This window comes from Barbus barbus (assembly GCF_936440315.1).
Source record: "Barbus barbus genome assembly, chromosome: 40".
NCBI classification, from domain to species: Eukaryota; Metazoa; Chordata; class Actinopteri; order Cypriniformes; family Cyprinidae; genus Barbus; species Barbus barbus.
Genome location: NC_136718.1, coordinates 7,543,470 through 7,559,883, shown reverse-complemented (window position 1 = coordinate 7,559,883; position 16,414 = coordinate 7,543,470). Strand labels below are relative to the sequence as shown.

General features: G+C 39.0%; 1 protein-coding gene across 1 annotated transcript in view; it reads right to left on the bottom strand.

The window, feature by feature from the left end:
* Positions 1 to 426: 426 nt before the first annotated feature.
* The window catches only part of LOC306859607 (voltage-dependent L-type calcium channel subunit beta-3-like), a gene marked incomplete at both ends in the record, with an annotated part of 34,660 nt that continues 18,672 nt past the window's right edge, over positions 427 to 16,414 (bottom strand). Inside the window, 12 exons of the mRNA XM_079400721.1 lie at positions 427 to 792; positions 4,925 to 5,104; positions 6,251 to 6,346; positions 6,498 to 6,649; positions 6,975 to 7,075; positions 7,948 to 8,006; positions 8,083 to 8,163; positions 8,998 to 9,017; positions 9,329 to 9,399; positions 10,578 to 10,696; positions 10,811 to 10,933; positions 11,187 to 11,306. Coding sequence (XP_079256847.1) covers positions 427 to 792; positions 4,925 to 5,104; positions 6,251 to 6,346; positions 6,498 to 6,649; positions 6,975 to 7,075; positions 7,948 to 8,006; positions 8,083 to 8,163; positions 8,998 to 9,017; positions 9,329 to 9,399; positions 10,578 to 10,696; positions 10,811 to 10,933; positions 11,187 to 11,306 — 1,488 coding nt within the window. The remainder of the gene's footprint in view (positions 793 to 4,924; positions 5,105 to 6,250; positions 6,347 to 6,497; positions 6,650 to 6,974; positions 7,076 to 7,947; positions 8,007 to 8,082; positions 8,164 to 8,997; positions 9,018 to 9,328; positions 9,400 to 10,577; positions 10,697 to 10,810; positions 10,934 to 11,186; positions 11,307 to 16,414) is intronic.

Here is a 16,414-nt window from a genome sequence, read left to right as displayed (position 1 = left end):
ATCTTTCATCGTGACTCACATCCCATGCTATAAAAGTGCTTTTCCTTTTCCCATAATTCCTTCTGTGCTCATTAGGATCAGGGAGAGCGTATAATACGCAAAATAATAAAGTTTACATAAAAATAAATTGACTTGGGTGGGGTTTCAGAGGAAGCTCAAATGTTGTTTCGATATGAACATGCATGTGATCTTAAAGGAGAAAGGGCAGCTTGTCTTTTAAAAGCAAATGTAGTGCAATGCCTCAAACAATAACAACCACATAAGCTTAGAAAACAACAGGATCTTTTCATCAACCATGGGCAGCTTCATCCACAAACACGCATACACACACACACACTGTGCGTTTCCTGTTCCTCACCAATTCCCATCACCCCTCACCCCAATTTACAACCCAACTCTCCCCTCCAGACTCCTGCAGACAGGCGGTCAGTAGTTGTCTCTTGGCCAGGCTCTCGTGCGCTGGCGGTTGTTTCGTTGGTTGTGTCCGTCCTGCGAGTCTCGCTGCTGCAGGAGTCGGTTCTGTGACTCGTGTCCGTTAGCGCTGTGGATTCCACCAGGGTTACGGTTGGGCGGATACACATCCCGGTACGGGTGAGGGTGGGGTTCGTAATCATCTTCTTCCTCCTCCTCCTCCTCTTCTTCCTCGTCCTCCGGGGGGTGCAGGGAGCTAGAGCCGCCTCGACGGAGGGAGCGAGAGTCACTGGCCTCGTCGGAGGGCATGAGGCTGTCCTGCTCCCCTTGCTCCTCCTCCTCCACTCCCCCTCCACCCCCGGCAGGCGACAGCTGCTGGTTCTGAGACAGAAAGAGAAAGATGACAACTCTGAACCATATTGAGGTCACATGTTTTCTCTTTCTGTTTCACTCCAAAGAAAAATTACTCATTTAGGAGATCCCGTAAAGACAAAAAACACACAAATATAAAACACATAATGTGCACAGAGGTGAAAATTAATTTTAGGATGAAATTTATGAGGAAATTTAAAGTGACTGGGTGCTATGGCTTTGTTCATACTGCACACAAATTGGACTTGTTTTTTAATCCGATTTTAAGGACCGACTGTCCAGACTGTCATAATCTTTGAATGTGATTTGGATCGGGTTTGTCAGAAGGGCATAAACTGTTCAGACTAAATGGATTGGAGCCACATGCGGCTCATTTTTGCTGCCTGTCTGAACAAAGCCTTTAGGTTCTAGGTCTAAGATCAAACTGCTGTGCATTACATATTGCTATGCATTTTCCTCTGGAGCAAAAAGATTCAGGTTAGTTTCAGAAACAAGGAGGTTGCATTCAAAGGGATGTTAGAAGGGTTGTTACATTCACAAAGCATCAGTCTGTGTGCATACAACCTCTTTTCCAAAGCCATAAAATCAACAAGTTTCTTTATAACACAGGAAAACAGGCAACTGTATCTGCTTTGTGAACTCATCTTATGGAGGTTCTATGGTGTTAATATCAATCAGCAAGGTGCATAAACAGAGCAGTCAGAGATGACTGTGTGCAGCACGCTCTAATCCCAGCAAATTAAGCGAAAAGTGTAGAGGGGTAAGTGCATAACACGACAGAAATCATAGAAAAAGTAGGCCTTGTCAAATGGAAAGTTTGCACTGCCATATGGAAGTTTGGATCATTTGACTGAAAAATTTTCAATAAGGAGTAAAATGGACGGCTAATAAGTGCCAGAAAGCATGTGACTATTGCCCTGAATTTAATCCAGTTCATTTCTGACCTCCAACCCATAGAAATGCTGCCTACACCTTTAAAAAACTCTGCCTCCACCTTTAGAAATTCTGCCTAGACCAGGGATAGGCAACATCAGTCCTGGAGTGCCAATGTCCTGCAGAGTTTAGCTCCAACCCTAAAAAAAAAAAAAACTCACCTGCCTGTAGCCTAGCCTGTGATCCTGAAGACCTTAGGTGTGTTTGACTTGAAGCGGCGCTGCGCAGAATGATCACAGTGTTACAACAAAATACTGCGAGAGCGATAAGAGAGCAGATGGATCCTTATGCTTTTGAATTGCTCTTGCGGTACTTTGATTTCATACACTGATCATTCTGTGCAACTCCTCTTCAAGTCGAACACACCTCTTAATTAGCTTGTTCAGGTGTGCTTGATTAGGATTAGCGCTAAACTCTGCAGGACAGCAGCACTCCAAGACCGACGTTGCCTATCCCTGGCCTAGACCTTTAGATCTGTCACCTACACCTTGAAATGCGCCACCTACACCTTTACCTTGCCAATGCTGCCTGCACCATTAGAAACATTGTCAAGACCTTAAAGCCCAAAACACACAGCATGTTTTTAGCAATCCTATAAGATCACTGCATGTCACACTGTGTGACATGGATCTAATAAACTTGGCTACGATGTGTGTGTAGACTGTATGATAACTCATACGCTACGACACACGTTACTATAAAAGAATAAAGCATCATCAGCATGCGCTAGTAGTAAACAAAAACAGCACGATAAATTACACTTTAGCAGTTGTATTTTTTATGTGTGCTGAAAAAAGTGGATGCCTTAGACCCACTGTCTACACTTTAAGATGCACTGCCTGCAGCTTTGCAAATGCTGCCTACACCTTTAGGAAAGCTGCCTACACTTTAAAGACACGATGCCTACATCTTTACAAACGCTACCTACATCTTAAAGATGTAATACCTGCACCGCTTGAAATGCTGCCTACACATTTATGGCTCGTTTCCACCAAGTGGTACTGTTCAGTATAGTACAATATTGCAATTATTTCCATTTTCATTGTCAGAAGTTGTAAATGGTACTAAAATAGCGAACCGTACCGCACCACTTTTTTGGGACAATTCCGTTGGGGCACCTAGAACATTAGTCCATTACCTAAAGGGTGGAGCTAGATTTACTGCAGAACATTGATTGGTTGACAGAGAATCATCACTTGCATGTGCTACAAGGGGAATGACAACAACAAGGGGAATGAAGCGCCTTCTTATCTCCCCCATGCTGCTCATGCGTGTTGGGCTTATTTACATCAGAAAGCGCAAGCACAAAAATATAAGTGTATTTTCGAATTGTATATTTTTACACACATACAGTGTCGCACTTTCTTCTTCGAACAAGAGCGATGATGATCACTACTTTATGGCATACACTACGCCTATCAGTTAAGGGTACTGTTGGCGGTGGAAACAAAAGCCAGATCAGGGTGTACCGTCCTGAATCATACTATACTGTACTGTATCATAGTGCTTGGTGGAAATGAGGCTTTAGAGATATTGCCTACACCTTAAGACACACTGACTACATATTGAGAACATTTTGGAAGAGTTTTCTTAACATTAAAAGTAATTTTAAGGCCTGCGTAATTTTAAACATGAAGCTTTTGTATTACTCCCTTTTCCCCACTGGGCAAATGGCATTGCCACATCAAACCTATGAATGAGCTACATTTTTCACCAACAACATAACAAAATCATATATTTGCATATATGATTTTATCTTATTTTAAGTGCTTTTCCAATGGGGATACCAGATGGCCATTTCCATTTGGAGGGATTGAAGGAATTAGAGGATGTAAAGAAGTATCAGGGTGGGGTTTTGATTAACAGTCTGAGTGGGAAAGGCAGTCTGACCGTCCCACCTACTCACCGCAGGTTTGTAAACGTTCATTCAATTAATTCCTGTGTTTCAGAGAACTGCAAAGATGTCGGGCATGAATGAGACACAGAACAGACAGATTCAGACTTACAACATATCAGTATTACAAGCATCTCTGGACCCAAGACAACTTAAAGACAGAGAGTGAAAATATGGAGTAGAGGAAAGGACAGAACAGGCAAATGTTTAATCACCACCTTCCTGTTGTCAAAAAGAACAATAATCAGTTTTCAAATTACACAACTGATTTGTTAAACACAATATAGAATTGACCAATTATTGCTTAAAGCAGAACAGTATAATGGAGTGAGATGTTTTGAATATACAGGGGGCTCCAAAACGCTGAGAACTGTAGTGCAAATACCTTTATTTTGCTTTTTTTTTTAGTTCCACAGTGCCTGTCTACTTTACAAACTGTGTCCCATATTCTAGTGAAAATCAGTTATGACCTGAAACCATTTTCTGTGAAACTGCAACTTTCTGATTTTTGAGGTCAACTGTATAATTTTAAATGAATTTGATGGGATCTTAGATAAGGTTGATGCAGACATGGGTCTACACATTACAAATATAAGATATATTTCTCAAAGCTGATACAAATACCATCTATATTCTGGGTGATTATGTTTAGCACAGTCTCTGGACTACTTTCCTGGCTGATCGATGAGGACACATACTAAGTCTGGTGGCCTCTGGTCTAACTAGGTCAGTGCATATGTGACTGCAAACCTCAAACTTGTTTCTTTTTGAATAATGTAGTTGTCTGCATTTTTAAATAAAAAGGACAATATGGAATATTTATGATACATTCCTGACGATTTTGCTGGCTATTGTAAATATCATGACTTAATATGCTATTAAAGGGATACTCCACCCCAAAATGAAAATCACTTACCCCCATGTTGTTCCAAACCCGTAAAAGCTTTGTTTGGAACACAATTTAAGATATTTTTGTGACTGTCCCATTGACTACATAGTAAATTGCACTGTGAAGGTCCATACAAGTATGAAAAGCATCGTCAGAATAAATATCTTAAATTGTGTTCTAAGGAGAAACAAAGCTTTTACGGGTTTGGAACGACATGGGGGTACTGAATAATGACAAAATTTTCATTTTGGGGTGGAGTATCCCTTTAAGCTTCCTTAAAGACATGCTATTACACATGTTTCACAATCCCTTCGTGTAAACTTACTTTGATTATCCTGAGAGCCAAAGGCGCATGCAAACTAACATATTGCTCTCTTTCATATCTTTATATAATGTTTCCACCCATCCACACAAAGCCACCTTACCTGTAGACTGGAGATTGCTGAGGGTGGGGTCATCAGATTTTGCTCCAATAGAGGGTTGAGAGGGTTTAGAGGGGTGGTGCCAGGCAGATGAGTGGCATGCCAGTAGACCTCCAGATATTCAGCGAGGTGCTCACAGGCGTCCTCCAACTGGTTCTCATCCAAAATGACATCAAACATCTCCTGATGGGGAGACAGGGTGGAGGAGAAGATGACATGCGGGGAATGGAATTAGAAGATATTATATAAAATATCTTGTGATGGTGGTCAGGTGATGGGAGATGACGTTGAGCGACAGGTAGGATAATGGCTCTATGGAACAACATGCAACATGACTTTTGTCAGAATGTGGTTTGGAATAGCAAGCGTCTACATCACTAGAACTGTAGCAAGGCCAGTCAATCAAGTGAGAATGAAGAACATTTAAAATTACACCAGTTCGCTAACAATGTGAAACTCAAACAGTCAAACAGATGTGCCCTAAATTGAATGCCCTTCAGTTCTCATACTGCCAATCCTTAATTAATCAGGTCTATTTATAAAGAGGACAAACAGCTCAATTATAAGATTTTGAATAGGTCATCAAAAAAAATTACATTCTGTTGTCCTTTACGAACCCTTAAGTAGTTCCAAAATGGGAGAAATTTAAAAGAATAAGTACTAGTTACTCTTTTCCATGAGATTGCAATGAATGTGTACTTTCAGGCTTCAAAAAGGAAGCAAAAGCACCATAAAAGTCATCCTGTGTATTTTTTTAAGTCTTCTAATACAGTAGCTTTGCAAGAGAAACAGACAACCAAGGTTGTTATGAAAATAGACATCCACCCTTGATCTTATTGGTGAGGCTTCATGAAAGAATATTCCGAAATGGTTTTGTAAACCAAATCAACCAATTTATTACAAACATCCCTAAAAAAGATTATACTGTTATGGTGCTTTTGTGCCCTTAAAACATGAAAACGCCAGTCCCTATTCCTTGTAATTGCATGAAAAAGAGAAATCATTACTCAAAATATCTTCTGTGTTCCAGAGAACAAAATGAGAATTTGGAACAAAATGGTACTTTTGGAAAAGTACCTTTTTTGGTATATAATGTAATGCCTTGGCAGCCCTAAAAATTAAGCATATCTCTTCCTTTAGTAAGGGAAGGAAATATTGTAAAATGCCAAAACTATTCAATTATCTATAAGGATCCTGACAACATTACCATACTAACACTAATGTTGGATCTACAGTTTTCTGAACACCTCTCTATGGGAAGTGTGTGTATGTGTGTGTGTGTGTGTGTGTGTGTGTGTGTGTGTGTGTGTTTAAACTTGAAGAACTTACAGGAGGACATTGAGTTAGTTTATCTGCTGCCATCATCTGAACATTGAGGTGTTTGCTCTGTGATTTACCCCTCGACTTTATCAATCGCTGTAGGACCTGCCAAAAAAGAAAACGAATGAGAATCAAAGAAACTGGGTTAGTTTTGACAATGAAGGATCTATTTTGCTGCTGACAGAGCTGAAGATATTTTTTTATTTTATATTTTCAGCATATTCCTTAAAATAGTGCACACGCTCATCAGACTCACCTTTGGAGAGGTGACCTTGACGTAGACAATAATAGGAGCTAACGAGGTTTTAGCTAGTTGCGCTGGATGGTTAATGGTGTCCGCATCTAGAACCACCAACTGAAGAGTTTTGGCCAGCTCAAATATTCTCTCGATCTCACTTTGTACCTCCGCTGAGTGGGCAAACAGACAAATAGCATCCACAAAACATGAACCCCAAGAAAAAGTAGTGAGAAAATGCTCAAAATCTCAAATGTATTGACAGAGCTCAGCAATACAAGTTTTTTGTTTTTTTTACCTATTCTGGCAGAAGCCTTGCTCGTTCTCAAAGTTTTAACAAAATCAGCAGAATTTGCAACAATGGTGTTCAGTGCATCACAAACAACCAATTGTTTAAGTATGCAAGACCAACAAACAGGCTGTTGACGTTCCGGGTGATGTTACGGCCTTGGGCCATCTTTATTGTTGAGCTCTGAAGGATGTGTGTGATGTTCTCACCCAAACTGGTTCGTGTGTTAGACCTCTCCATGATGGGTCTCTTGTTGAGAACCGATCTCTTTGCCAAAGAAAGGTCAGCGGTCACCCGGGTTATAGAAATCCTGTCAGCATAACAATACATTAGTACATTTAATGATGTGAAAGAAAGATTCCTCGCCCAAAGTTATTGTATGCTTTCTAAAACATGGAACATAATCACACGAGTTACATAGACTATGAGTTTTCTGGAGCTTGGCAGACCCTGTAACCATTACTTTTCATTGTAAAGACATAGGAATGAATAAATGTTGACAGAATATTCTTCTATGTATACAGACAAGAAGACATCTCTCGTCTGTATACGTAGAAGAATATTCTGTCAACATTTAAGGTCATTGCACATGGAGTCCGAAATTTTTGTATGCGTTTTTTCGTATTCGTAATCCTAAAAATTCATCACGCACAGAAACAGTAGCCTACTAAATGGAGTCTTCAAGCATTGAGGATGATTTTGTTGTCCTCTCGCTTCTTAAAATAAAAGAAAAAGAAAGGAAATATTGGGTCCATCTAATCCTGAGATATAGAGAGGATGGAGATTTCCCCCTCCTTATTAAGGAGCAGCGGGATTATCACGGGCGATTCAAAGTTTATTTCAGGATGTCAGTGGCTCAGTTTGATGATACTAGTGATACTAGAGCCACATATTAAAAAGTAGACCACCAATTTCTGTGAACTCAGTGTGCAAGGATCTATATACAGTGCTTTGTGCTGCGAGATGAAGTGGATGAACTTGACAATCGCCAATTCTAGATTTTGGTGTTCGCTTGCACGGTGGCTCTGAACTGTCAAAACACCTCTCAAAATGCTTGCTACGGATGCGAAAAACAGAAAAAAATCAAACCCGATTCCAAATTTTTTTATAACAGACGAAAATTTCGGAGGCAGTGTGCAATGACCTTTACTCATCATTACTCATTACTCTTTTAAAACTCACCGTCCATCAAAGCGATGTTTGAGAAAGTCAAACAGGGCTTTCTGCATCATATCTGTCACCTGTTGACAGATACGACACATTAGACAACAAATTTTAAAGACAAATTCAGAGGGCTGTTTAATGTTTAGTGCTCACCTCATAGCCCTTCAGTGAAGGCCCAACCAGAACCACAGGCCTCATGGACGGCACCACATCATATGGAGGAATGTGTTCAGTCTAAAAAAGACAAGAGTGGCACTGTCACACAGAACTACAGCATCAACTACAACTACAAATGACTAGATTAGAAACAGTTTCTGTAATGTATCAGCACAGACCTTAAACAATCTTGGTACAAACTGCTATACTTCCTGAGATGCGTGAGACGTCAGATATTGTCTTACTATTTAAAGCATCTAGACCTGTCACAGAGACAAGTGCAATTTCTAAAGACACTTATTCTACTGATATCAGAATTGTATGCATGGTACTCCAAAAAAGACTTGACAGTCTCTTTATTCCAATCTACTGTACACTACTGCTGCTCAAAGGTTTGGCGCCAGTAAAATCTTTTATTCAGCAAGGACACATTAAATTGATCAAAAGTAAAAAAATATATAAATTTGACAGTCTCCACAACAATGTAAGCAGCGCAATAATTTCCAAAAAATGACTCTTGAGCAGCAAATCAGCATATTATAATGATTTCTGAAGGATCATGTGACTCTGAAGACTGGAGTAATGATGTTGAAAATTCAGATTGGCATCACAGGAATAAATTACATTTTAAAAACATTCAAATAGAAAACAGCTTTGAATTGCAGTAATATTTCACAATATTACTGTTAACTTTTTTAATAAAAAAAAACATAGAACAGTAAAAAACCAAACAAACCCAAACTCAGTAGTATTTTTGGCCATTTTGTGTGTATTTTGGGCAGAGTTGCCAAACGCTACAAGCTATAAGTACAATATAGCAATAAATTATTTTCTCAAATATAATCAGTCTGACCAACCATAAAGAGAGAGATTGTCATAAGATATCTTACACAAATCCATATCAACACCTACCTGCTTTAGCTTCTGTTTGGCTTTTGAAAATAAGAGAACACACCAGAATCAGCATTCAGGAGATTTTAGAAGCAAAACAGCTTATATATTTACTCTATTCTGAACTTTTACAGGTGTTTTCCTACTGTATTTGACTCTGGAAGCTTAACCTGAGACAGAACATGCATTGTGTTAAGAAGCGGAGAGTTAAGAGTAAGAACAAAAGCAAGGGAAGAATAAACTCACTGATCTTCAGCCCTACTGTTATTTGCTCATTTGAGGCAGCATTCCCAGCCACACACATCCCCTGCAAAGCAGCATGGTGCCCAGGCCCTGTCATACTCACTCTCACCTGCAGATGGTGGTGTGGATCTCCAACCTCCTGATACCATGTCGCCCAGGCTTGAGGAGTTACCACTTTTCCTGCAGAGAAAGAAAAAAACGTTATCACCATCACAGAGCAACAGCAAATGCCTTCACAGAGCTGGTAAGCTATCTGGACATTACCAAAATTGACAGCTTCATTAATATATTATCATTCAGACGGGGACTCAGTCATTAGATTTAGTGGGTGTTTATTTTTTATATGATATAACTTGATACGTGTGCATCAAAAGATGTAGCTTATTCAAATAATAAAAGTATTAAGAAAAACATTAAAGAAATTCGGTAATACCTTACAACAAGGTTCAATTTAAAGAATAGTTTACCCAAAAATGAAAATTCACTGAAAATGTATTCACCCCAGGCCATCCAAAATATATATGAATTAGTTTTTCATCAGAACAGATTTGGAGAACTTTTTCATTACATCACTTGCTCACCAATGGATCCTATGCAGTGAATGGGTGCCGTCAGAATGAGAGTCCAAACAGCTGATAAAAACATCACAATAATCCACAAGTAATCCACACCACACCAGTCCATCAATTCATGTATTCTGAAGCAAAAACTGCATGTTTGTAAGAAACAAATCCATCATTAAGATGTTTTTTTTAACTTCAAACCATTGCTTCTGGCTAAAATATTTGCCCTCTATCCATATAACACTTTCTGCTGTGAAAAAAAGTCATCTCATCTGAATCAGGAGAGAAATATGTACAGATCAAGCACTAATTACAAGCAAAAACAGTCCAAAACAGTTTTAAACAAATATGCCTGTGGGTTTTGATGTGAGAGGACAATAGGAGATTGACTTTTTTCGTGAAAGAAGCATTATTATGGATTATGGACCTGTATTTTGGAGTGGTGTGGATTATTTGTGCATTACTGTGATGTTTTTATCAGCTGTTTGGACTCTCATTCTGACGGCACCCATTCACTGCAGAGCATCCATTGGTGAGCAAGTGAGCAAATTTTCATTTTTGGGTAAACTATTTATTTAGCAGTAGTTAACAAAATTAGTCAACATGAATTAACAATGACAAATAGCACTAAAAACTGTGTTAATCTTAGTTAATGTAAAGTGCAATATTTAATAATACACCACTAAAATTAAAAGTTGTATTTGTTCATATTATTTAATAGACCTGAGCTAACAATGAGCAGCTGCAAATGTGTCTGAAATAGATACGGTTGTGCACAGTTTGGGAAAGAGAGACCTCTGTTGTTTTTGCTCCTGTTTGAGTCTCATGGCCTCCAGTCGGAGGGGGCTGGGAATGAAGCTGATGTCTGCCCCCTCTTTCACCAGCCTTCCAATCCACCAGTCATTATTGTACTTCTGCAACACAAACACGAAGGAAAACGTGCTCAGCGCTATTATGATGAGCTATTATGGTATTATGGGCACTGTTAGCAAAGAGGACTGACCTGCAAAACCTTTCACACATCTCACCTCTTTAATGTGCAGAAAGTCTTTGGCTTCAAAGTTTATGGCAGCACCCTGAACAGGACAGTCCTCATCTAGAGCCCCGCAATAATTCACATTCGTCTTCACTGCGAACGCTACAGGTTTGGACTGCCAGGGAAACCAATGTTAATAATGCCATTTTTTTTTCAACATAAGCAACCATCAAAAACCAATGAAATAATCCTCTTATGGTTTAAAACTAAATGCTAAGAATTTTTTTTTCTTGAAGTGCATTTGTATGCATGATCCCCTGTCCCGACACATTTGTAAAGCTACATGCAGAATGGCACTTTGTTGCTGCTCGCTGTGCAAAAAAAAGAAAAAAAAAAGAAAAAGCCCATTAAAGAAGAGCTTGAGGAACCTTGGCTCTCTCGAGCTGCAGCTGGGCCTGGCGTTCGGCTTCACGCCGATACGCCTCACGGTCCTCCTCCGCTGACAGGTCGGAATCCGAAGGTCTGCTCGTGTACGAATCGGCTGAACCCTGCAGGAACAAGGGAAGCCAAGAACATTTGCCATATCGGAGAAATGAAAACCACAGGAAATAGCCCATGACTTGCAGTGTAAACATAGCTTAGCTAGTCATAACACTCATCAATGACAACGAAACATAGATACAGGAAGACAGAATACATGAAAAATAAGTAATGAACCATTTAAAACTCTTTTGAATTCTAGAAAATGGCCAGAAGTTTATTACAATGAAGAAGTGACACAAGAAACATACAGGAATGTAAACAGACTTTACAATATCATTTAGGCTACACAACTAAACTTGAAGGTAAACAGTATGTATGACATGTTCTATTTTATATGTAAAGCACATTTTTGGCATAAGTGCTCTTATTTATGTGGTACTTATAAGTACTTGTAAATGAATGAGATCCTAAGAGCTCAGTCCACACATAATAAAACCATCTATGTGCACAACAACATACAAACAATCCTTTAAAATAAACCTTTATAAATAAACAAGTTGTAAAGCAGATACTATTGTCACGAATGCTGTCCGTGGACTTCCGTTCGCTTGCCACCAGAGGTCGCCCTCCCATTATATTGACTCTCGCATTACACAGACTGTTACATGTCACTCCGGACTACATTTCTCATGTTCAATTTCACTGATTACGTTTACACCTGCAGCCAATTACACACACTATGAAAATCAGTCTCAAACAACCATTCAACACCGAGTATCGTCTGCGATTATCACTCTCCTAGTGATAGCACTTTACAGAGCCAGTTTCCTGTCTAAGTTTTGTCTAGTTCCTAGTTCTAGTCCAGTTTAGTAACGTCTAGTTTTGCCTTGGATTTTGTTTGGACTCTGTTTGTACCTCGCCTGGATTATTATCTGTCTGTTGGTTATTCGCTTGCCTCATCCTTTGGATTATGTTCGCCGTCGATCAACCTACGCCTGTTTATCGGAGTACTCTTCTGTCTTGCTTTCTGAATACCTGTATGCCGTTGTCCGACCCTTGCCTGTTTTGACCATGTTTGAGAATAAAGCTTGGCATATGGATCCATACGTTTCACACTCTGTTTACTCCGTTACAACTATATTATAGATTTCTACTACATACTACTAAAAATTGTCTGCTAAATGAATGAATGTACAGTAGATACTATATTGAAATGTTCACTCACCGGCCACTTTATTAGGTATACATGTTCAACTGCTTGTTAAATATCTAATCAGCCAATCTGATGGCAGCGACTCAATGCACTTAATGCCCAAATATACTTCATTTTTTTGTATGTGTACGCAATAGCGTACACGCACAATCGTATGTGTAGCCTTTCAAAGTATAGTCCATTTGAGGTGCACGTGAACGCAGGCAGTCAACAAATGCGCTCTAGAAAGCTTCGTCTTTGTCCAGCATCTGCTCTATTTTTCTTCAGAAGTTATGACCAATAAAAATGTCTTTGTACACTTTTAAACTAAGTTGCTGATATTTACAGAATTAGTTGGGAGAGATTTTTTCCTTACGAAAACTAAACTACTGCTATCAGTATCAGTATCGGCAGATATCATTCTGAATAATCGGTATTGGCTAAGAAGCTGTAGCTGTAGCTATCGGCTTTCGTATTGGTGCAACTATGTACGTACTATTCTGGTGACGAAATTTGCATCAGGCGCACTGTACGCAAACCCTCCCGCACACATTAAAACTGTATACTTTAGCCTTTAGGCATGTAGATTTGTTCAAGACGATCAGTTGAGGTTCAAACCGAGCATCAGAATGGGGAAGAAAGGTGATTTAAATGACTTTGAATGTGACATGGTTTTTGTGGTAGACAGGCTGGTCGAAGTATTTCAGAAACTGCACGCACAACCGTCTCTAGGGTTTACAGAGGATGGTCCAAAAAAATATCCAGTGAGCAGCAGTTCTGTGTGTGAAAATGCTTTGTTGATGCCAGAGGTCAGAGGTGAATGGCCAGACTGGTTTGAGTTGATAGAGAGGCAACAGTAACTCATAACCGAGGTGTGCAGAAGAGCATCTCTGAATGTACAACACTTCAAACCTTGATGTTTTCTATTGCTACAGCAGCAGAAGACAATGGGCGCCACTCCTGTTAGCTAACAACAGGAAATTAAAGCTACAGTTCACACAAGCTCACCAAAATTGGACAATAGAAGACTGGAAAAAGGTTGCCTGGTCTGATGAGCCTCGATTTCTGCTGCGACATTTGGACGTCTGGGTCAGAATTTGGCGCAATCAACAGGAAAGCATGGATCCACCCTGCCTTAGATCAACAGCTCAGGTTGCTGCTGCTGGTGTAATGGTGATGGAGATATTTCCTTGACACATTTTGGGCCTCTTAGTACCAACTGAGCATCATTTATACGCCACTACCCGAGTACTGTTACTGACCATGTCCATCCCTTTATGAACACAGTGTACCCATCTCGTGATGGCTACTTCAAGCAGGATAATGTGCCATAAAACAAAGCTCCACAGTCAGTTGATCTCAATCCAATAGAGCACCTTTGGGATGTGGTGAAACAGGAGATTTGCATTGTAATCCTATCATGTCAATATGGACCAAAATCTCTGAGGAATGTTTCCAGCGCCTTGCTGAATCTATGCCACGAAGAATTAAGGCAGTTCTAACGACAAAAGAAAGTCCAACCCTGTACAAGCAAGGTATACCTAATTAAGTGGCTGGTAAATGTATATTTACTATATTTAAACACTGTGTGATTTATAGCATTTTATAGTCAAATTGCATAACTATTTGCATTTTAGTGCACAATGTGAAAAAAGTTGTTAAATGTTAATAAAACTCTTGTTGCAGTATATGCTCTTTATTTAGAGATGCGTAAAAAGTGTAATACACTGTTCTTTTTCCTGTACAACACAAATGCTTATGGTCAGTGAGTCATCAAATGCTTTTCCAATGGTCTGTACAGTCCTAATAGGCACAGCCAGCTTCAAACAAACCAAGAAAGGTATAACTAACAGATTCCACAGGGCTAAAAACAGAGACTGTACACTACAAATGTTGGTAATTCATTAAATACAACTGTGATCTGTGGCATAGTGATCGTAACATTCAGATTTCATCTGTATGGCCTCTAAGGTGACAGATTACTAAAGCACAAGAGCGGTGAGCCCGAGGCAGTCATGTAATGCTCAGAACAATGATTCAACTATAAATAATGAAACAAAACCCACCCAAATATAGCAATAACAGCATAATTTGCATTTCAAAGCAATGCCAACATCTTCTATAACCATGATGATAATGAAGTGAAATCTGGTTCTAAAATTTGTGCATCCAGACCAACACCCTTACAGACCTTAATACCTATTAATCATACAAAACAATAAAAACAACCTCTTTCTGCAATTCAAATTCACTGTCCACAAATTCATAACCAGTTAAATTCCACCTACCTTCTTCAGGAGTATGGTTAGTGGTTTGTTTGTAACGCTATCTCATTCTCTCTGAGCTCAAGAGAGACCCCAGTACCCTCAAAGCATAGTCCATTGGTTAGTGACCCTTTCCTGGTCCACTCTGAAGATTGTTCTTGGTCCAAGAACGATCAACTGGCGCTCAATGCCAGTCAAAAACAACACCAAGATCCAGCACCCAAAACAGAGCAGTCATGACTGCCCTCAGAACCTCACAGCAGGGAGGGAGAAGACGAGAAACAGAGAGAGAAAGAGAGAGAGAGTGTGAGAGTGTGGAAGTCAGAAGACAAATGAAAATGCAAGCGGGTGGTACAAGCTGTTAGAGCAAGGAAAAATGGAGGGAGGGATGAAAATGAGCACCTCAGGACTAGCCAAGCTGCAGCGAGCAGAATGCTTTGGGGGAAAAATTACTGAATCTCACTGTGGACGGAAATAGGGAAGCTTAAGAAAACATTGTAGGCTACTAGAATCATCACAACCGACAACAACTTTTTCAGCTGTGTTCACAACTATACTCCACCACGATTCCATCAACATTTGAAACAATCATCTTTGATGTTACACAGTTGTCAAAATGTATTGCATTTCTTTTTTTTCTAATGCCAATGTACAAAAATCTAATTTAATCTAATATAACACTAAGTTTTTAGATTTAAAAAAGGAACATTTAACAAAAATGTATAATGAATAAGATTGTAATAATATAAGATACCTGTAATATATCCTGCATGTTCTATAATTATATTCTATTTTTAGATCACTAATAAATTTGTAAATATTGACCATGTGGCTCCTTTACGCAATAGGTCAGATGTTCTTGCCTCCATTGAAGCACTGTAAAATGATTTTGATCATTATATAAGGACAATATATAATTTGTAAATAAATTAAATAAAAAAGTGTGCACAATAGAAACTTTTACATTAGACCCTACTGTACATAAAAATTAATAACAGAAAAATATATTTGCAAAAATATATGCAATTTCTGATATGAATATATTCATACATATTTAAAATAAAAAAGAAAATGTGCACTACCAATTTGGTCACTTTGTTAAATCAGCCAGTCTAATAGAGTTCTTAGTTAATGCTTATTATAATACATACGTACATACACGCACACGCACTTATTTATGTATCTATTACTAATTAGTAATATTTAACTATGAGTGGAAATCTCCAAAAATGCACTGCTCCATAAAGCATGCCAGTGAAAATCAGTGCCATCTACACAATATTCAAACATTTCCATATTGACGAGGTATGAGGTAAAGCACACACACACTCGCACCCTTATTGACTGTATTCACTTCAGCCAACGAAAGAAGAAAAAAGTGAAGAAAGTGCAGACATTAGCATATTTAACTCTCTCCGGCTCTGAACAGAAGGCTTGTTTTTGCAGATTCAGCTCTTTCATTGTGAACGGCGTGTCATCGCCACTGTCTCTGTGTAGCATTCATCCAGCATTAGCAATTAATCTTCCACATAACAAAAATATAATTGAGCATTTTGAGAACCGCTGTGTTGCTCTCTTTTTGGTGAAGGATATTGATTTGATTGAGATATATTGGCTATCTTACAGTAAAACAACACAAAGAAAATATGTTGTGTTTGCACATTTCAATCAATTTTTATCACACTGCCATGTGGTTGCTAGGGTGTTCTTTGATTAT